The sequence below is a fragment of the Macrobrachium nipponense genome, chromosome 30 (genome assembly GCF_015104395.2).
Source record: "Macrobrachium nipponense isolate FS-2020 chromosome 30, ASM1510439v2, whole genome shotgun sequence".
Classification (NCBI taxonomy): domain Eukaryota; kingdom Metazoa; phylum Arthropoda; class Malacostraca; order Decapoda; family Palaemonidae; genus Macrobrachium; species Macrobrachium nipponense.
In genome coordinates, this window is record NC_087218.1 from 11,312,109 (window position 1) to 11,334,254 (window position 22,146).

At 47.3% G+C, this 22,146-nt stretch overlaps 1 protein-coding gene across 4 annotated transcripts in view; it reads right to left on the reverse strand.

Moving 5' to 3' along the window:
* LOC135202284 (putative sodium-dependent multivitamin transporter) overlaps positions 1 to 22,146 on the reverse strand; it is an 89,985-nt gene that overhangs the window by 24,108 nt on the left and 43,731 nt on the right. For all 4 annotated transcript variants that reach the window (XM_064231591.1, XM_064231589.1, XM_064231590.1 and 1 more), the window contains 2 exons: positions 15,987 to 16,360; positions 14,941 to 15,136 (listed from right to left, as the gene is read on the reverse strand). In XM_064231591.1, the coding sequence (XP_064087661.1) occupies positions 14,941 to 15,136; positions 15,987 to 16,360 (570 nt within the window). The remainder of the gene's footprint in view (positions 1 to 14,940; positions 15,137 to 15,986; positions 16,361 to 22,146) is intronic.

Sequence of the window (22,146 nt, forward strand, 5' to 3'; positions counted from 1 at the left end):
GGTACTCGCTTGCCTTCCCAGCGGAACTAGCAGTCGGAGAAGTGAGTACAGGCAGCATCACCGTGCGGTGATGGCCGCTCAGAGGCTAGGAAATCGTTACCGTCTGGAGAAAACCTTTTCCCGAGGAGGGTTACGAACTCGTACTGTAGGCTAAAAGTCTGCCGCCACCGTGACCGTCGTCTGGGTGGGGCTGAGCGAGCACCTGACAGGAGAGAGCCGATACCATCCTCCAACGCGTCCCAGTCCTCGTCGAGGTCGAAACCTCTCAAGAGGACTGAAGGGGGAGCCCACACCGGTCTCTGTGTGCGTGGTCCAGCCGGGCCATCACGTGAACGGCGGTGATGGTCACTCCGAGAGTCTGGGAAGTGTCATTTGTCCTCGCCAGCCCCCCACGATCTCCGCCAACCACATGAGCGAGGATCTGTTGGTCCCAAGACCGAACCAGGCTCGTGGCCGGACTGTAAGAAGTGCATTCATCACTGTTACTCCTGTTCGCCTTGTTCCTCCCGATGTAGCCTGAGGAGGTTGAAGGGACAGGTGAGGGAGACCTGACGTTCCTACCCTGCCTACTAGCAGAACCAGTAGGCTGGGAGGACTGCAGGCAATCACAAACCCATGGTGGCAATCGAGCTACAGGTCTGGACCAGCGGTCTTCTTGCGGAGAAGTGCTGGACCACGAAATGGAGCGTCGGTCTCTTGTGCCAGGGGAGCTGCTACGGGCGCTTCTCCCCTGCCTACCAACAGAACCAATAAGCTGGGAGGACTGTAGGCGATCACCAACCCACGGTGATGATTGTGCTGCCGGTCTGGACCAGCGGTCTTCTTGCGGAGAAGCGCTGGACCAAAGACGGAGCGTCGGTCTCTTGCGTAAGGAGAGCTGCTACGAGCGCACCTCCCCTGCCTGCCAGCAGAACTGGTAGGCTGGGAGGACTGTAGGCGATCACCAACCCACGGTGACGATCGAGCTGCCGGTCTGGACCAGAGGTCTTCTTGCGGAGAAACGCTCCCCCCTCGCCCACCAGCAGAACCGGCGTGCTTGGGGGCCTGCTGACGCTCGCCAACCCATGGTGGTGATCGGGCTGTAGGCCTGGTTGAGCGGCTAGACCGAGAACAGCGGTGACAGTCCCGAGCATCAGAAGACCTGCTGCTGGTCTCCCTATCCGTCCGGTCCCGGTGGGAGCGGCGGTCAGAGGACCGGCAGTCCGCTGTCGCGGTGGGAGCGAGGCCTGTCCTCACGGCGCGTCACGCCGCTTGGACCAGCCGAGGCTAGTCCAGACAACCGAGAGGACCGCTTCCTCACCTCAGCCCGCAGCCGGTCTGGGACCATCGCGTCAACCCTGGGTACCGGCGGCTTGCCACGAGGCCAGCCACTAGAGCAATCGCTGGCCTGGTGGGAGTCACCTGAGCGACTCCCACCAGTCTTCCACTCCGTGCCTGGATCCTGGCGCCGAGCGAACTCGTTTGCCTGGGTCTTGGCTGCACGGTCACCTGCAGGCGACTGTACACTTGGTACTTCTCGCGAACAAGAGGCCGAGAAGGTACCTGGCGTCGAGGCAGAACCTCTGGCGCCAGGAGAGGAGGTACCGGTGTTAGTCGGTACCCCTCCGGTCCCCGTCATCTTCTTCTTTGCAGAAGGAGAGATGGGCCCCGTTCTCGAAGGAACAGGAGGACCAACTGTCCCACAGGAGTGGGAAAGACCCTTAAGAGGTCTCTGAGCGAGACTTCTTAGGGGGGAAGGAGGATACCTTCTTCTTCTTCGGCTGGAGGGCCTCGTAAGAGGCAGCAGAAGACGACAGCGACACCTTCCTCTTTTTCCTGGACTTCCTCTTCGCCAGTTCCTCAGGACAACTGACAGGTCCTCCATCCAGGACGGAGTTGGGGCAGTTGCCGAAGCAACACAGCCCAACTGCACTTGTCCGGAGGGACCTGCAGGAGAAGCAGTGGAGAGAACGCTTCCTCAAGGAGGGCTACGAAACTCTTACCTGGCAGGTGAAGCGTCTGCCACCCCCGAGACTGGTCGGTCGCGCGAACGTGACCGTTGTCAGGGTGGGGCTGAGCGTGCACCTGACAGGCGACAGCCGATACCGTCCTCGTTGAGGCCGAACCTCTCTGAAAGAAAAGGATTAATTAATAGGGCTGGATGGCTCGCCTCCACCGGTCTCTGCGTGCATGGACCTGCGGGAACGTCATGTCAACCCTGGGCACCGGACAATCGCCGGTCTGGCGAGAGTCACCCGAGCGACTCCTACCATCTTCCGCTCTGTGCCTGGGTCCTGAAACGGTGAGCGTACTCAGCAGTCTGGACCTGGCTGCAAGGTCACCTGTAGGTGACTGTACACTCGGTAACGCTCGCAAGCGGGCGGCTGAGATGGTTCCCAGTCCGGATGTGGAACCTTCGGAACCAGGAGAGGAGATACCAGCGGTGGCCAGTACCTCCATGGTCCCCGTCTTCTTCCTCCCCGAGGAAGGAGAGACGGGCCCCGTTCCCGAAGGAACGGGAGGACCAGCGGAAGACCCACCTGTCTCACCGGAGCGAGACAGACTCTTAGAAGTCCCGTGACGAGACTTCCTAGGGGGGGAGACCACCTTCTCTTTTACGGCAAAGCCTTAAAAGTTGAAGGGGAGGAGGCATGAAGATATGATGATCTTGAAGGGGAGGATGACGACACTTGACGAGCTCTCTTCCTCTTCAGTTTCTCCTTCTGCCAGACTTCTACCATCAGGAGTAGATAATCTCACAGGGCAGCGTGACAGCTTTGTCCAGTGACATAACTCCAGGGTAGTAGTGGTAATGAATATGACTATCAGCAGGGGATCAGTACACACACTCGAGGATCAATACGCAACATGCTATGAGTCATAGGTACAATTCCAAGGTTAGGATAACCAATACGAAGAGCATCCAACCAATACTGCTGAAAACACAATCACCACTAGTCTGTAAAATAAGGGGAAAAAATGACAATTTGTCGAAAATTGCATTTTTCCTAACTATACAAACCTGAGGTCCTTTAACAATAGGAAGGTAACTAGCGGCAGCTAGGACGGTCGTAAGCTTCGAACAAGGGGAGAACGGTAGTTAACTGCTTGTCCGATCGTGCGCGTGGTGAAGAATCACTTTTGCTTTAGGCCCATGCAAAAAGTTGCAGAGTGAGGGGTGGTATGAGGTGGGACTATATGTAAAGGACCACAGGTTTGTATAGTTAGGAAAAATGCAATTTTCGACAAATTGTCATTGGTTCCGATACGTAATACAAACCCTCGGTCCTTTAACAATAGGAAGACTCACTTATTGGTGGGAGGAATCTGAGTCTTTTTGGTGAACAGACTGGTGTTCGTCCAACCTTGGAATGCCTCCCTGGTCGTAAGAGCAAGGGAGGGATCCAAACCTCTGTCCGATTGATCGGGGTGTGCACCGCAGGCATCAATGGTCAGACCTCTGAGCCAAGTATACTAAAGAGAGGCAAGCGTATCTCGTTGTACCAGCCGCAAGCAAGAACTTGCTCCTTTACAAGAGCCAACATAAAGTTATGGGTTTGTCTCAAGTAGGCATCCACTCCCTCCCCTTGTTGGAGGGAGAGGATATTTGCTTCTATCCCTAACTAAAGGGATAGATTGGGGCTCGGTCGAGTAGCTTACCTGCATCAAATTCCTTTCCAGCATGGTGACGACTGTGACCCTCTGCCCACAGGTAGAGGTAGAGAAAGACGGAGAAGAGAAGCCAGTCGCACTCTCATTCACACATTCATTCCTACAGTCACACCAGGAATCGATGCTGTTCTGCCTGCTCGGGTGCTGGGTAAGCTTACACAACGTGTTGAGCAGCCACCACAGGTCCCAAGGAAAAAGTATCCAAGGACTTGTGGGCAATATCCGAAGGTAGAAGGACGTGAAGGTAGTCTGGTTGGCCCAGACACCTGCCTTCAGGACCTGCGCCACGGAGAAGTTCTTACGGAACGCCAAAGAGGGTCCAATACCTCTGACTTCGTGGGCTCTCGGTCGGAGCCTACAGATGTCGTCACTACCATCAGCCTCGTACGCTCTCCTGATCACCTCACGCAGCCAGAAAGAAAGTGTGTTCTTGGATACTTCTTTCTTGGTAACCCCAGTGCTAACAAAGAGGCGTCCGACACTCAGGTCCTGAGGTGTCCGAGTTCTCTTCAGATAGCGCCGTAGCGCCCTCACAGGACAAAGCAGCATCTCATCCGTATCGTTGTCGGTGAAATCCATTAGGGAGGGGATCGTGAAAGACTCGAACCTGTCGTCAGGGATCGACGGATTCTGAGTCTTAGCTACGAAGTTCGGGACGAAATCGAGCGTCACAGATCCCCATCCCCTGGAATGTTTAACATTGAAGGAAAGACCATGAAGTTCCCCTACTCTCTTCGCCGATGCCAGGAGGGCCAGCAAGAAGAGGGTCTTGAGGGTCAGATCCCTGTCTGACGACTCTCGGAGTGGCTCGAATGGTCTTCGAGTCAAACTCCTAAGGACGAGAGTCACATCCCACTCAGGGCGCCTGAGTTCCCTGGTGGGCAAGACCCTTTTCGTAAGCTCCTCCCATAAAAGCAAGGAGATCTCGAACGAGTTCGAGATGTCCAGTCCCTCAGTTTTAGGACAAGAGCCAGGGCGGCTCTAGATCCTTTAACTGTGGTACTGAGAGGAGCTTCTCTCGGCGAAGAAAAACGAGGAAATCCGCTATACCTAACCTGCTGAAGAATGGTCTCTGGAGTAGGTAATAGACCCCGTCTACGACACCAACCACAGAAGACGGGCCCACTTCCCCTGGTACACAGCTGCAGAGGACTGTCGGACATGTCCAGCCATCTCTGTTGCTGCGCTACGAGAAAAGCCTCTCGTTCGCAAGAGATGGTGGATAACAGCCAGCGTGAAGTTGTGGGACTGGACTGCTCGGTGGTACGTTCTACGTGTGGCTGGGCTAGAAGGTTGTGCCAGCAATTGGGGCATCGGGGGGACCGGCGGGTTCTTCCGCAAGAAGAAGCCAGCAGGTCCGATACCAAACGGCTTGAGGTCGTTTGGGAGCCACCAGGATCATCCTGAGATTGGGAGTGACCAGCGCTCGGCTGATCACTTTCCGAATCACACAAAAGGGAGGAAAGGCGTAGACGAAGAGGTTGTCCCAGGGGTGTTGAAGAGCGTCCTCTGCAGCTGCCCATGGGTCCGGCACGGCTGAACAAAAAACCTGAAGTTTTTTGTTGTGCCGGGTGGCGAACAGGTCTATGACTGGACGCCCCCACAGGTTGAAGAGCCCTTTCCGCCACTTCTGGGTGTAGGGACCCACTCGGTCCCTATCACCGGATCCCGACGGCTGAGCTTGTCTGCTACTACATTCCTCTTGCCTGGAATGTAGCGTGCTGACAGCTCTATTGAGTGAGCCGTGGCCCACTCGTGCACCTGCACGGTCAACTGGTGTAGCGGGAGAGACACTAGGCCCCCCTGCTTGTTGACGTATGCCACTACTGTGGTGTTGTCGCACATCAACACCACTGAGTGTCCCACCAAGCGGTCCTGGAATTCTTGGAGAGCGTAGAACGCCGCCTTGAGTTCCAGGACATTGATGTGAAGGTGCTTGTCGTGATGGTCCCACACACCTGCAGCCAGCAACTCCTCCAGGTGTGCGCCCCATCCCTCGGTTGATGCGTCTGAAAACAGCAACATCTCCGGGGGGGGGGAGTGCGTAGAGGCACTCCTCTTAAGAGGTTCCTGTCGTCGAGCCACCAGGCTAGGTCCTGCCTCACCTTCTCCGTGAGGGACACGGGGAAGTAAGGTGGATCCTTTACCTGTGACCAACTCTCCCTTAGTCTCCACTGGAGAAACCACAGGTGAGACAGTCCGTGAGGAACTAACTTCTCGAGTGACGACAGGTGGCCGATCACGACTTGCCATTGCTGAGCTGCCTGTTCCTGCCGCGACAGGAACCGGCCGGCTGCCTCCCTGAATCTGCTGATCCTCAAGTCTGCGGGGCGAACTTGAGCTGCTACCGTATCGATCAGCATACCCAGGTACTTCATCTTCTGCTTGGGTTCGAGATCGGACTTCTCGTAGTTTATCACGATCCCCAGATCGCGACAAAACTTTAGAAGTCGATCCCTGTCCTGCAGCAACTGCGAGCAGCAGCTCGCCAGGACCAGCCAATCGTCGAGATACCTCAGAAGACGTATCCCGTGCGAATGGGCCCAAGCAGGACACAGTGAACACTCATCATGAACACCTGGTGGGGCGGTTGACAGACCGAAGCAAAGTGCCCTGAATTTGGTACACCGTCCTGTCGAAGATGAAGCGGAGGTACTTTCTGGAGGACTGATGGATGGGTATTTGAAAATACGCATCCTTCAAGTCCACCGAAAGCATGAAATCGTTCTCCCTGATGGAGTCGAGCACGGAAACGTGCCGTCTCCATCTTGAACCGAGTCTGGCGAACAAATCGGTTCAGCGGTGCGTAGAGATCTATCACCGGGCGCCAGCCCCCCGATGCCTTTTCCACTAAGAAAAGGCGGCTGTAAAAGCCCAGTGACCAATCTACTACGACTTCTACAGCTCGTTTGGTCAGCATGGTCTTGATCTCCTGTCGAAGAGCGTCGTCCTTTGAAGATCCTTGTACATAAGACTGAAGATGGACCGGGTTCGAGGTGAGGGGTGGCCGAGATTCGAAGGGTAGTAGATATCCCTCCCGAAGGACGTCTACTATCCAGGTCTTGGCACCGTAGCGCTGCCAAGTTGCCCAATGGCTCGCTAGGCACCCCCCCACTTCCGGCAGCAGGTGAGGGGGAACGCCGTCCCTAGCGTTTCCACCTCTTCCCAGCACCTCCTCGGGGAAAGGAGGGCTGGGAGGAGGGCTGGGAGGAGGGCTGGTTACGGCCTCCTTTACCAGAAGTTGAAGCAGGAAGAGTCTTTCCTCGGGGCTTCGATGGAGCAGCCGTCTTAGCAGCCGAGGAAGCGCTAGCTAAACTCTTAGGCTTAGCCGCAGTTGCACGAGGTTGCCCAGAAACCTTCGTAACTGCCTGTTGAACCAACGGTCACTGTCATCAGTGCGCCGTCTCTCCACCGCAGCGTCCACCATCTCTCCAGGAAAGAGAGCCGAGGAACTCTTCCATTACGGAGTCCATTTACCACCTCACGCCCAGCCCCCTTGGCTACTCGTGTAAGGACAGCGTCCCTACGACGGAGAACCAAGTTGGCCCACAGGTTTGCCGTCTGATGGGCGAGGTAGGAGATGGCCCTACCTCCAGACTGGCACAGTCTCCTGAAGTCGGGGTCGTCTTCGAGGGCAGCGCCCCCAGAGTCGGCCGCGACCTTGGATACTGTGAGGGACCACAGATCCAACCAAGAGACTGCCTGGAATGCTGCCATAGCGGTAGCTTCCAGGCCCAGTGCCTCCTGCTGCGAGAACCACAAGTTCTCCGACAGGAGCTGCTGCAGGGACACACCTGGAGTTAGCCTAGCTAGCTCCGGGTTAACCTGTTTGGGCGGTATTGGATCCACTGAAGGCACGTAGAACTTCCGCTGTCGCTGCAGAGGAGGAGGAAGTAGCTTGGAAGACTGTCCTGACTTAAGCGAATCCTCTCGTCCTGAGACAAAATTCTCTACCTGGTCCCACCGTCAATTTGGGTTCCCTCTTCGGGCCCCAAAATGACTCGAGCCGGGACGCTCGGATGGTGGTAGCGGCGATCCTTCCCCCAGGTCGTTGTGCTGACGAATCAGCGCAATAACCTGGGCAAAGTTCCTCTGGATCTCGGGAGTTACAGCGTCCTGAGGAGTAGGACCGTCCAGTCCCTCCAACAAGAGCAGCTCTCGAGACCCTCCTCCTTCAGAAGGAGGAACAGCACAGACCCTTGACGGTCGCCTCCAGTCACTTGCGCGTACGACCTGCTGGTCCTAAGAACATACCTGGCACGGTGCAGCATCGTGACGGGATCGTGAGCGGCGCACCTCTCACGATCACTCCTAGCTACCTCGCTCTTCCCGGTGTACCCCGAGGAAGTTGAAGGTAGTGGAGAGGCAGACCTGACGCTCCCCCCCCCCGCTCGCTGGCAGGACCAGCGTACGTGGGGGGCTGCAGCCGAACACCACCCGCGGTGGGGATCGCTCTGCAGCCTGGCCAGTGCCGCTCACCTGTGGCGAGCGGCTCGACTGAGCACGTCGACCCCGGTCCCGTGCGTCAGACGAGCTGCTGCTGGCCCCCGGCTCCGTCCAGTCCCTGTGGGAGCGGCGGTCAGGTGATCTGCAGAGTTCGCTTTCGCGGTGAGACCGGTGAGCCGGTGAGCGTCCTCGCGGCACGTCAAAACCGCTGGTACCAGCCGAGGCTGGTACCGTCGGTCGAGGGGACCTCTTCCCAGCCTCAACCCGTGGCCGGTCAGAGACCGTCACGTCCACCCGAGGTACCGGCTGGTCGCTACGAGAGCGGCCGCTGGTCTGGCGAGAGTCGCCTGTGCGACTTTCGACAGTCTTCTGCTCCGTGCCTCGGTCATGACGCTGAGCGAACTCAGGCCGTCTTAACTTTGGCTGCACGGTCACCAGAGAGACCGTACACTCGGAACTTCTCGCGGACGAGAAGCCGAGCCGGTACCTGACGTAGCAGCAGAGCTACCAAGACCAGGCGAGGATGTACCAGCGGTAGCCAGCACACCCTTGGTCCCCGTCGTCTTCTTCTCAGAAGAGGAGACGGGCCCCGTTCCCGAGGGAACAGGAGGACCAGCAGAGAACCCCCCGTCACACCGGAGTAGACGGGAGGGCCCTTCGAAGGTCCCGAAGGAGCCTTCTTGGGGGGGGGGGGGGGGTGGGTGGGGGGGGGGGGGGAGGCAGCCTTCTTCTTCTTCGGCTTGGAAGCCTTAGAAGTCGAAGGGGGAGAGGCGGCAACAGACGACGAAGACGATGATGAAGACGACGACGACACCCTCCTCTTCTTCTTCCTCTTCTTATCAGCTCTCTCAGGACGGATGTCAGGTCTTCCATCACGGAAAAGCTGGGCCAATTGCCGAAGCAACACGCCCCGACTGAACCTGTCCGGGGCAGCACTTCCATGACGAGACACGACGTGGGCAGGGGCAGGCACGGCAGGAACATCAACAGCAGGACCAGCAACAGCAGGACCAGCACCAGCAGGACCAGCAACATCAGGACCAGCAACAGCAGGAGCGTCACGCACAGCGCGCCTCACAGGAGCGGCGCGAGCGGCTGGGCCAGCAACATCAGCGGCAGGTACGGCAGCATAGTCAGGCGCACCAGCATCTCAAACTCAGCCAGCTTCAATCATAAGGGACAGGCGGCAGGTCCAGGGGAGAACTCTTTGGACAGCGAAAGTCGGGGTCGGCAGCACATAGAAACCAGGTGGAGGTGGCACGCCCCTCCTTGGCACGGCAGCAATCGGCATTGAATGATGCTGTCGGAGTCACCGAAGCAATGTGCTGCGTATGCACCACATGAGGAGGGGTGGCGTACGCTGGAGTAGACAAGGTAGTTGTCGTAGTTGTCACTACTCCTCCATGAGTAACCACTGCCGACCCCGCCAAACGCTGAATTAAGCCCTGGATCTGGGAGCGCCCTGCAGTCCCAACGACGCCCACACCTGCCCAAGGTCGTCACTCACAGAAGGCACACCTGAGGAAGGAAAAGTCGGGTCATTTAGAGGGGCACCTCGCGCTTGGGGGAGGACGAACCCACCCAGAGCGGACAGAAGACCCCGAATACAGTTGAACATCCGGGTATCGAGCGCCCTCCTCCACACTCGACGGATCGAGTGAGGAGTAGGACTCCGAAACCCCCCCGCAGGGGAAGGCGCAAACCGTGGGGGCTGAGCTGGGGGCAGGAAGGATGACGAGGTATCCGTCACCAAAGGAGTCGCTGGAGAGCTTTCCGACGACTCCTTGGTCGATCTACGCCTCTTCCTACCCTTATACAGCCCCACTGCGCCTCGGACTAACTTTCACAAACATTGCATGGTTTGGCCCGGGAGCATTCTCGCCCACCGGCACCGTAACACAATTCATGTGGATCTATTTCTGGGAAAGAGCGAAATCCGCTGCATTTACGCCCCTCCAGCCCGGGACACACTCTACGGGCAACCGGTGGGCGCGGCGAAAGCTCTTCCAGATCCATTATTCACTTTCACAATAATAATAATAATGAAAAAATGAAAAGAGTACTTACAATTTCATTCACAACCACTAACAAACCAGTAAGAAGAAATTGTAAAACTTTCAAAGCACACGACGAAATAGCGGGCAGAGCGATGACGAGCACGTCCTGTCACACCACGGCCGAAAGCAAAAGTGATTCTTCACGCCACGCACGATCGGACAAGCAGTTACTACCGTTCTCCTCTGTTCAAAGCTTACGACCGTCCCAGTTGCCGCTAGTTACCTTTCTATTGTTAAAGGACCGAGGGTTTGTATTACGTATCGGAACAATATTAAAGTAATGAGGATACAGTGGTACCTCGACATACGAAAGGCTCAACTTACGAAAAACTCGAGATACGAAAGCAAATACGAAGATTTTTTTGGCTCTACATATGAAAATAGTTCAAGTTACGGAAGGTTGTTGCTGTAAAGTCCCGAGATTCGCCCGGACCACCGAGAACAATTTTAAAACTTGCGCGCCACCAACTGAGTAAACTCACCACCATCCTCCCGCTCTCCCATTGGTTCCTGATACTAGTCCCCCCATAAGATACTGCTCTCCTATTGGTCACCATCTACCCCTTGTGCTCTATGTATTCTATTGGTAAAAGGATGCTGTAAATTGAAAAACTTATTCATGCAATACATTTAATAAAAAAAAAACTTAGGTAAAGATAGAATAAAGAATAGAAATGAATGGTTATTATACTGTTTGGTAGTTTCAGTAGTTGAAGAGAGATAATGAAAATTTATGGCTTACTGTGTGCTAGGAAAAACGATTGCTTGGCGATCGTTCGGTACTCGTAAGTGCTGGATGTAAACAGAAGTTTGGAAGTTTTTGTTGTTGTTTGATTGTTTATTATAGTTGATGGTTACTTAATAATTATTTGAAATGAGTACATGCAATACATTTAATAAAAAAATTGTGAATTAGATATCATAAAATATAAAATAAATCAGACTGCTATCATCGAAGCCAACAAATACGTATTTTCTAGAATTCTTCTTCTGTTTTAATATTACGCATATGTTTCATTATAGCTGTCAGTAATTCGGTATCTCCATTAGGTAAAGATAGAATAAAGAATAGAAATGAATGGTTACTATACTGTTTGGTAGTTTCATTAGTTGAAGAGAGATACTAATGAAAATTTATGGCTTACTGTGTCCTAGGAAAAGTGATTGCTTGGCGATCGTTCAGTACTCATAAGAGCTGAATGTAAACAAACGATTGAAAGGTTTTTTGTTTGTTTGTTTGTATATTATAGTTAATGATTAATTAATAATTATTTGAAATTAGTACATACTGATTATTTATACATTTTACTATTGGCATATTCTAAGCTTTTAGCTTCTTAGATTTAGATGTCAGAATCATAGACTAGGCTACAGTAGCAACTGCTAACATAGGCTAGGCTTATTGCTAAGGGACATATGCTAAAGTCCTAATATATGCAGTAAAAATGGGGTTGAACATTACATGCAGTTGAATATTACTCATGTATGTACAGTATTTTGCCTTTTTGGAGTCATATTTCTTCCGTCGGATCGGTGTCGTAACCCTAGAATGTGTTGTAGGCCTGGAAATATAATTTACTGGGGTGTTTTTGTAGGGCTTGGAACAGATTAGGTATTTTACATGTAAAACGTGGTTCAAGATACGAAACTCATGATACGAAGGCCGCCTCGGAACGGATTAATTTCGTATCCCGAGGTACCACTGTACTCCTCACGCATCCAAGGGCACCGCCCCCCGAAGTGAGAGGAGATCCCCCCAACATCAACACCGCACACCCATCCTTCTACCTTCTTCTGATAGTAAGTGAAAGGAAGAAGAAGAGAAATTACCATAACAACAAAACAGACAAACCTTTGAAGTTCCCTTGGTAATTCCCAAGCATAAGCGTAATTTCCGGATGAATAAAAGTCCCATTACAGGATCAATATCACTTACGTTAAATACATGTCTCATCCACGCGATATATACATATCTCGTCCTCATGCAGGTCTGAGCCAGTGTTAAAGGGCAAAAGAATGTAAATAATATGTTGGCATACCTTAGCCGCTGACTCTTAACACAAGTAGAGGGGCGGTTACAAAGGCTATCACAAAAAGTTGGTTTGTATATTAATTGAAAAACCAAGGACAAACCTTTGTTTAGTATTAATATCAAACACTGTATACGCATAATTATCTAAATACAAAAAATAAACCAAAAGGATCCCACTGGGAAAAAAGATCAACAACCAGTCAGCCAGAGATCAAACACACATCTTCATCGGAAGACGGCCGAAAGCAAAGTGGAGTGTTTACATCTGGGCAGGCTAGCCTGCCCCACGGTAGTAATTGCCTAACCACCTTGTTCAAGATTCAACGGTCGTAATTCCAGCTACGCCGTAAGTACATTCCTATTGTTAAAGGACCGAAAGGTTTGTATTACATATCTGAACAATTCAACATTCGGTCAACTTTGACTCGACCAAAATGGTTGAAAAATGCAATTTTAAGCTAAAACTCTTACATTCTAGTAATATTCAATCATTTACCTTCATTTTGCAACAAATTGGAAGTCTCTAGCACAATATTTTGATTTATGGTGAATTTTTGAAAAAACTTTTTCCTTACGTCCGCGCGACAACTCTAGACGAAAAAATCAGAAATTCTTTCGTCCGATTGTTGTAATGTTTGCACCGTTTTATATTAGCCGTTACATAAAGTTTTAGATATGAAAATGTGTGCAATTTCATGTAGAATACAACAACAAACCACCCATGGTTGTAGCTTTAATCAGTTTTGAAATATTTTCATATAAATAATGATGTGCCAAAATTTCAACCTTCGGTCAACTTTGACTCAACCGAAATGGTTGAAAAATGCAATTTTAAGCTAAAACTCTTACATTCTAGTAATATCCAATCATTTATCTTCATTTTGCAACAAATTGGAAGTCTCAAGCACAATATTTCGATTTATGGTGAATTTTTGAAAAAAACTTTTTTTTTACATCGGCGCGGTAACTGACAAAAAAATCAGAAATTCTTTTGTCCGATTGTCGTATTGTTTGCACCATTTTACATTAGCCGTTACATAAAGTTTTATATATGAAAATGTGTGCAATTTCATGTAGAATACAACAATAAACAACCCATGGTTGTAGCTTTTATCAATTTTGAAATATTTTCACATAAATAACAATAAGTGTCAAAATTTCAACTTTCGGTCAACTTTGACTCGACAGAAATGGTTGAAAACGCAATTGTAATGAATATGAATATGAATTTGTAAGCTAAAACACATTCATTCTAGTAATATTCAATCATTTACCTTCATTTTACAACAAATTGGAAGTCTCTAGCACAATATTTTGGTTTATGGTGAATTTTTGAAAAAAAAAAAAAAAACTTTTTCCTTACGTCCGAGCGGTAACTCTGCTGAAAAAATCAGAAATTTTTTCGTCCGATTGTCGTAATGTTTGCACCGTTTTATATTAGCTGTTACATAAAGTTTTTTATATGAAAATGTGCACAATTTCATGTAGAATACAACAACAAACAACCTATGCTTGTAGCTTTTATCAGTTTTGAAATATTTTCATATAAATAACGATAAGTGCCAAAATTTTAACCTTTGGTCAACTTTGACTCAACCGAAATGGTAGAAAAAAACTCTTACATTCTAGCAATATTCAATCAATTACCTTCATTTTGCAACAAATTGGAAGTCTCTAGGACAATATTTCGATTTATGGTGAATTTTTGAAAAAATCTTTTTCCTGATGTCTGCGCAGTAACTGCTGAAAAAATTGGAAATTCTTTTGTCCGATTGTCGTAATTTTTGCACCGTTTTACATTAGCCATTACATAAAGCATTATGTATAAAAATGTGCACAATTTCATGTAGAATAAAACAAAAAATAACTCATGGTTGTAGCTTTTGTCAGTCTTGAAATATTTTCATATAAATCACGATAAATAGAAAAAATTCAATCTTCGGTCAACTTTAACTCAACCAAAATGGTCGAAAACTGCAATTGTAAGCTACAACACTTACAGTTTAGTAATATTCAATCAATTACCTTCATTTTGCAACAAATGGAAAGTCTCTAGCACAATATTTCGATTTATGGTGAATTTTTGAAAAAAACTTTTTTACGTCCGCACGTTACGAATTCATGCAGCATATTGTGATAATATTTTCTCTGTGTTGCTTTGATCGTTTTACAATTTGTTATATACCAAAATGATCGCAATTTAGTGTACAATAAAAAAATTAACTCATTAGCTTTAACCGTTTTGCTCACAGCGCGATTTGTATACAATTATATATGAAATTTTTTTTCGTGGTCATATATTCCAATATATGATTTAAAAAAAAAAACTTTTTTCCGCTTTGGCGCTCACTCCCGAACCACGCCGGCATACGGGAGACGATTTCTGAAATACCACTTAGGCTATTAAGGGTTAAGCATCTCATTTCTCCTGCCATGACTTGGAAAACAAAATGAATAAAAACCCAACCATAATGTATTGTAGTTTTAAGCTAAAACCCATTAATATAAGCTTGTTTACAGAACTACTTAGAAGTCTCTTACATTAAAGTTTCTAATTCATAATACTCTACATTTCCATAAACATGTAAGTACCATTATTTCCTTCAGTGTTATACCTGAAAAAGAACTAAAAGTTTGAGATGCTGTTAAAAAAACATTACCAACAGGAAAACTGACGATGCACACACCACTGTACTCTTAATTAAAACCAATAAAAACAAACTATATGTAGAAAACACAAACAGATTAAGTCACCTTTTCCAAATAAGCAGACTCATCATTTGGGCTGGTTTCTAAGGGAATCACCCAGCTGGAATACAAGTCTTCATCAAGAATATCATTTCCACCAGTAGCAAGACTGACTAGGAGACCCACAGTAAGGGTTATGAAGAAGCCAATTCCAGCAACCCACATATAAGATAGTGCGTAAAGATTGAGTAGAAATGACTTACTGCAAAAGAAAAATTAAATAAATTCACCTAAAGCTGAAAACAAAAAAATACTGCATTAAAAACTTAGATTGGTATTCCCCAGTATTTAAAGATAAATGGATACATCTTTGGCCATCATGAAGAATAATACACACAATTTTCATAGTTTCAGATATTTCAACTTGTTTGTAATTATGAGCATAAAACGAACTAAGCCTATTTTTCCTAGGCTTTATTTTCCATGCAATATATAAAATGCAACCACCTGTACATACTAAGACATAATGAAGACACTGTTTGTAGAACAGGCTTTTTTTATATTGAACTTACATAAGTGAATATACATACAGTAACCTGCATAATGGCTATTTAATGAAAAGAATTTGTTTGCTAACCCTTGGAAATGAAAATTTTGACATTTAATGAAAAGAAAAGGTATGGTAACAACACTGAAAAGACACCATCCATCGACAGTAAATATAGTGGAAGTAATAATTTTTTTGGAGTAAAAATTTGGTTCAAACATTAAACAATGTTGAATATTAATTTTTTAAAGAAATGAGGTGGTGGATAGCTTGTGTTTAGGGGTAATCATTATTTAAGTCAAAATGTTTACTAATCCAGACTCCTCAGTTCCCAGTGGTGTTGGATTAGTGAACCCCACCTGTAATAACAATAATAAAGATAATTCAGAAAGACAAGGGCTATGCCAAGGCTACTAAATGCCTTAAGTAGGGTACACTTTATGTGCCAGTTGTACTACTAGTTTTCAATACAAATTGTAAACACTCTACTACACAGAAATATGAACTTTAATAATTTTATCCTGACTTCTCTTATAGCATTCAAACTATTTTCTATGGGTCTTACCTCTTTTGACCATCTGGATTAGTCTCATTAAAACCAGATTTTGGATAATAGACTGTAGTCAAATTTACAGGTACAGCAGATTTCATCAAAATCCTATCAGTAGAATTTCCTTCTTCTGATAACAGACTCAAGAATGAAGAAGAACTTAACACATCTTGATCATAGGTACTATTTTCAAGAGTAATATTTTCAAAATCCCACACATCAACTGGGGCAATGGTCGTTCCTACTGACAACCAGTCTTTCAATGTACTGTTGACATTATTGGCACATCCTTCAACAGATACAGGCTTGAAATGGGGTGGTGGTTTTGGCTTTCCAAAAGCAATCCACATAGTAATAATTAAGCCACAGACCAGACCTACCATGGCTCCCTGTAAAAGAAAATATTTTCAACATTTTGACAAGTATATGAAGTACAACATTTTGACAAGTACTATATGAGAAAGTGTTAAATTTTAATAAAATACTATACTGTTCACATCACAGTTAACACGTTAATATTTGATTCTGATTATTTTAACTTTTCACACAAAAATACAGGGGAACAATGTTTCCTTCAACTCTTTTATCTGTTTAATACACATTATGCTAAGAGGATTGAACAATCTTTTGAGTGATGAAAATACAAACAGAGAACTAAATAAAAACCCCATAGATAGTTAACAGTAGTTTCAATAACAAAGTTAAAAAGAACTTTTATAGGAAAATGAAAATCTGATAAAAAAAACCTGTGTGATGTCTCCATTAATACTGTACATGAAAGTGAGAGTTATCTGCTGTGGATCTGTGGATTATGAGATCCATAAGCATATGTATCCCCAATCTTTTGTGTACTAACAAGACTGCACTGAAAAGGGGCATCTCAAGACCATGAATGTGGGCTATTTGTAAGGTATGAGTTTGTGATAAAATGTCTTAATTATACTCACATGAATAAATAGAACTAAAATACACAATATGCAGTGTAATATTACGTAGTAGTTTTACTTATAATCCAGGTCCTGCATTAACTTGCATTCATTCATTCATTAATTGATTAACACCACTTAAAATTCTTTACATCACAAATTTCCAAAGGTACACAAATTCATGTATGATATTTAGCTAAAGTGTTTTTTATAAGATAATGGCAATACAGGATTGGCCCTTAGAATAAAGGGAACAGACCTATCAAACTTGACCTCCAGTCCACCCACAACCCACTTCAAGTACAGAAGAGGCATACATTAACCCTTACACCCTGCAAAGCTATGAACTTAACGCTCTTACGCCGAAGGGGTATAATAAAAATTGTCTCCCGTATGCCGGGGGGGTCTCGGAGTGAGCGCGGAAGTGGAAAAAATATTTTTTTCCAAAAAAATCACAGCGCGCTTAATTTTCAAGATTAAGAGTTCATTTTTGGCTCCTTTTTTTGTCATTGCCTGAAGTTTAGTATGCAACCATCAGAAATGAAAAAAATATCATCATCATATATAAATAATGCGATACATGATAGCGCAAAAACAAAATTTCATATATAATTGTACTCAAATCGCACTGTGAGCAAAACGGTTAAAGCTAGAGTTATTTTTTTTTCTTTGTATTGTACACTAAATTGCAATCATTTTGGTATATAACACATTGTAAATCAATCAAAGCAACACAGAGGAAATATTATCTCAAAATGATGCATGAATTCGAAACGTGTGGACGTAAAAAAATGTTTTTGTCAAAATTCACCATAAATCCAAATATTGTTCTAGAGACTTCCAATTTGTTTCAAAATGAAGATAAATGATGGAAATTACTATACAGTAAGAGTTTTAGCTTAAAATTACAGGTTTTGACCATTTTGGATGAGTTAAAGTTGACCAAATGTCGAATTTTTTTAATATATTTTTTATATGCAAATATTTCAAAAATGAGAAAAGCTGCAACCTTCAATTATTTTTTGTTGTATTCTACATGAAATTGCCCACATTTTCATATATAAAACTCTATGAAACGCCTAATATGAAACGGAGCTAATATTACGAGAATGCGACGTACGTATTTCGGAGATTTGCAGCAGAGAATCCACGCACGGAGAGAAGGAAAGTTTTTTTTTTAAATTCACCATAAATCTAAATATTGTGCTAGAGACTTCGAATTTGTTTCAAAATGAAGATAAATGACTGAATATTACTAGAGTCAAATTTGACCGAACATGGTTTTTCTTCTATTTATCGTGATTTATATGCAAATATTTCGAAAATGAGAAAAGCTACAACCTTCAATCATTTTTTGTTGTATTCTACATGAAATTGCACATATTTTCATATATAAAACTTTATGTAACGCTAATTTAAAATGGTGCAAACATTACGACAATCGCACAAAAAAATTTCTGATTTTTTTCGGAAGAGTTACCGTGCGGACGTAAGGAAAATGTTTTTTTTTTCATAAATTCACCATAAATCGAAATATTGTGATATAAACTTCCAATTTGTTGCAAAATGAAGGTAAATGATTGCATATTACTAGAATATAAGAGTTTCAGCTTACAATTGCATTTTTCGACCATTTCGGTAGAGTCAAAGTTGACCGAAGGTTGAAATTTTGGCACTATCATTATTTATATGAAAATATTTCATAACTGATAAAGGCTACAACCATGGGTTGTTTTTAGTTGTATTGAGCATGAAATTGCGCAAATTTTCATATATAAAACTTTATGTAACGGCTAATTTAAAATGGTGCAAACATTACGACAATCGCACGAAAAAAATTTATCGGAAGAGTTACCGCACGGATGTAGGGAAAAAGTTTTTTTCATAAATTCACCATAAATCGAAATATTGTGCTAGACATCTAATTTGTTACAAAATGACAATTTGTCGAAAATTGCATTTTTCCTAACTATACAAACCTGAGGTCCTTTAACAATAGGAAGTAGCTAGCGGCAGCTGGAACGGTCGTAAGCTTCGAACAAGGGGAGAACGGTAGTTAACTGCTTGTCCGATCGTCGCGCAGTAAACAAATCACTTTTGCTTTTGGCCCATGCAAAATACGCAGAGTGAGGGGTGGCATGAGGGAGGGACTATATGTAAGGACCTCAGGTTTGTATAGTTAGGAAAAATGCAATTTTCGACAAATTGTCATTTGTTCGATACGTATACAAACCATCGGTCCTTTAACAATAGGAAGACTCACTTCTTGGTGGGAGGAATCTGAGTCTTTTGATGAACAGACTGGTGTTCGTCCATCCCTGGAATGCCTCCCTGGTCGTAAGAGCGAGGGAGGGATCCAAGCCTCTGTCCGATTGATCGGGGTGTGCACCGCAGGATCAATGGTCAGACCTCTGGGCCGAGTACTAAGAGAGAGGCAAGCGTATCTCTTCGTACTAGCATTGTAAGAACTTTTTCCTGTACATGAGCAAATATAAAGTAATGGGTTTGTCTCATGTAGGCATCCACTTTCTCCCCCTTGTTGGGAGAAAGTGGTGGATATACACTCCTATCTCTAGTTAAAGAGATAGGATGGAGCTCGGTTGAATAGCTTACCTGCATCATGACTCCCTTCCAGCGTGGTAACGACCGTATCCCTCTGCCCACAGGTAGAGGTAGAGAAAGATGGTGAAGAGAAGCCAGTCACTCTCTCATTCGCACATTCATTCTCCCAGTCATACCAGGAATCGATGCTGTTCTGCCTGCTCGGGTGCTGGGTAAGCTTACACAACGTGTTGAGCAGCCACCACAGGTCCCAAGGAAAAAGTATCCAAGGACTTGTGGGCAATATCCCGAAGGTAGAAGGACGTGAAGGTGGTCTGGTTGGCCCAGACACCTGCCTTCAGGACCTGCGCCACGGAGAAGTTCTTACGGAACGCTAAGGAGGGTCCGATACCTCTGACTTCGTGGGCTCTCGGTCGGAGCGTACGGATGTCGTCGCTACCATCAGCCTCGTACGCTCTCCTGATCACCTCACGCAGCCAGAAAGAAAGCGTGTTCTTGGAAACTTCTTTCTTGGTAACCCCAGTGCTAACGAAGAGGCGTCGACACTCAGGCCTGAGGTGTCGAGTTCTCTTCAGATAGCGCCGTAGCGCCCTCACAGGACAAAGCAGCATCTCATCCGCATCATTATCGGTGAAGTCCAGAAGGGAGGGATCGTGAAAGACTCGAACCTGTCGTCAGGGATCGACGGATTCTGAGTCTTGGCTACGAAGTTCGGGACGAAATCGAGCGTCACAGATCCCCAGCCTCTGGTGTGTTTAACATCATAAGAAAGACCATGTAGTTCCCCTACTCTCTTCGCCGATGCCAGGGCCAGCAAGAAGAGGGTCTTGAGGGTCAGATCCCTGTCTGACGACTCTCGGAGTGGCTCGAAGGGTCTTCGAGTCAAACTCCTAAGGACGAGAGTCACATCCCACTCAGGGGGCCTGAGTTCCCTGGGTGGGCAAGACCTTTCGAAGCTCCTCATTAGCAAGGAGATCTCGAACGAATTCGAGATGTCCAGTCCCCTCAGTTTTAGGACGAGAGCCAGGGCGGCTCTATATCCTTTAACTGTGGGTACTGAGAGGAGCTTCTCTCAGCGAAGAAACACGAGGAAATCCGCTACCTGCTGAAGAGTGGCTCTGAGAGGAGACAGACCCTGTCTACGACACCAACCACAGAAGACGGCCCCACTTCCCCTGGTACACAAGCTGCAGAGGACTGTCCGGACGTGTCCAGCCATCTCTGTTGCTGCGCTACGAGAAAAGCCTCGTTCGCAAGAGATGGTGGATAACAGCCAGCCGTGAAGTTGAAGGGACTGGACTGCTTGGTGGTACCGTTCTACGTGTGGCTGGGCTAGAAGGTTGTGCCAACTGGGTAGCTCTCTCGGTGCGTCCGCAAGAAGAGCCAGCAGGTCTGGATACCAAACGGCTTGAGGCCGTTTGGGAGCCACCAGGATCATTCTGAGATTGGGAGTGACCAGCGCTCGACTGATCACTTTCCGAATCAGACAGAAGGGAGGAAAGGCGTAGGCGAAGAGGTTGTCCCAGGGGTGTTGGAGAGCGTCCTCTGCAGCTGCCCATGGGTCCGGCACGGCTGAAAAGAAAACCTGAAGTTTTCTGTTGTGCCGGGTGGCGAACAGGTCTACGACCGGTCTCGCCACCCCCCACAGGTTGAAGAGCCGTTTTCCGCCACGTCTTGGTGTAGAGACCATTCGGTCCCTATCACCTGATCCCGCGGCTGAGCTTGTCTGCTACTACATTCCTCTTGCCTGGAATGTAGCGTGCTGACAGCTCTATCGAGTGAGCCGTGGCCCACTCGTGCACCTGCACCGTCAACTGATGGAGCGGAAGAGACACTAGCCCCCCCTGCTTGTTGACATATGCCACTACTGTGGTGTTGTCGCACATCAACACCACTGAGTGTCCCCACCAAGCGGTCCTGAAACTCTCGGAGAGCGTTGAACGCCGCCTTGAGTTCCAGGACATTGATGTGAAGGTGCTTTTTCGTGATGGTCCCACACACCTGCAGTCAGCAACTCCTCCAGGTGTGCGCCCCATCCCTCGGTCGATGCGTCTGAGAACAGAAGCATCTCTGGGGGGGGAGTGCGTATGGGCACTCCTCTTAAGAGGTTTCTTGTCGTCGAGCCACCAGGCTAGGTCCTGCCTCACCTTGTCCGTGAGAGCCACGGGAAAGTAAGGAGGATCCTTGGCCTGAGACCAACTCTCCCTTAGCCTCCACTGGAGAGACCGCAGGTGAAGACGCCCGTGAGGGAACTAACTTCTCGAGTGACGACAGATGGCCGATCACGACTTGCCATTGCTGTGCTGCCTGTTCCTGCCGAGACAGGAACTGGCCGGCTGCCTCCTGAATTTGCTGATATGCAAGTCTGCGGGAAAGACCTGCCCTGCTACCGTGTCTATCAGCATACCCAGGGTACTTCATCTTCTGCTTGGGTTCGAGATCGGACTTCTCGTAGTTTATCACGATCCCCAGATCGCGACAAAACTTGAGGAGTCGATCTCTGTCCTGTAGCAACTGCGAGCGGGAGCTCGCCAGGACTAGCCAATCGTCGAGATACCTCAGAAGACGTATCCCGTGCGAATGGGCCCAAGCTGACACTAGAGTGACACTCGCGTGAAACCTGTGGGGCGGTTGAGAGACCGAAACAAAGTGCTGAATTGGTACACCGTCCCGTCGAAGATGAAGCG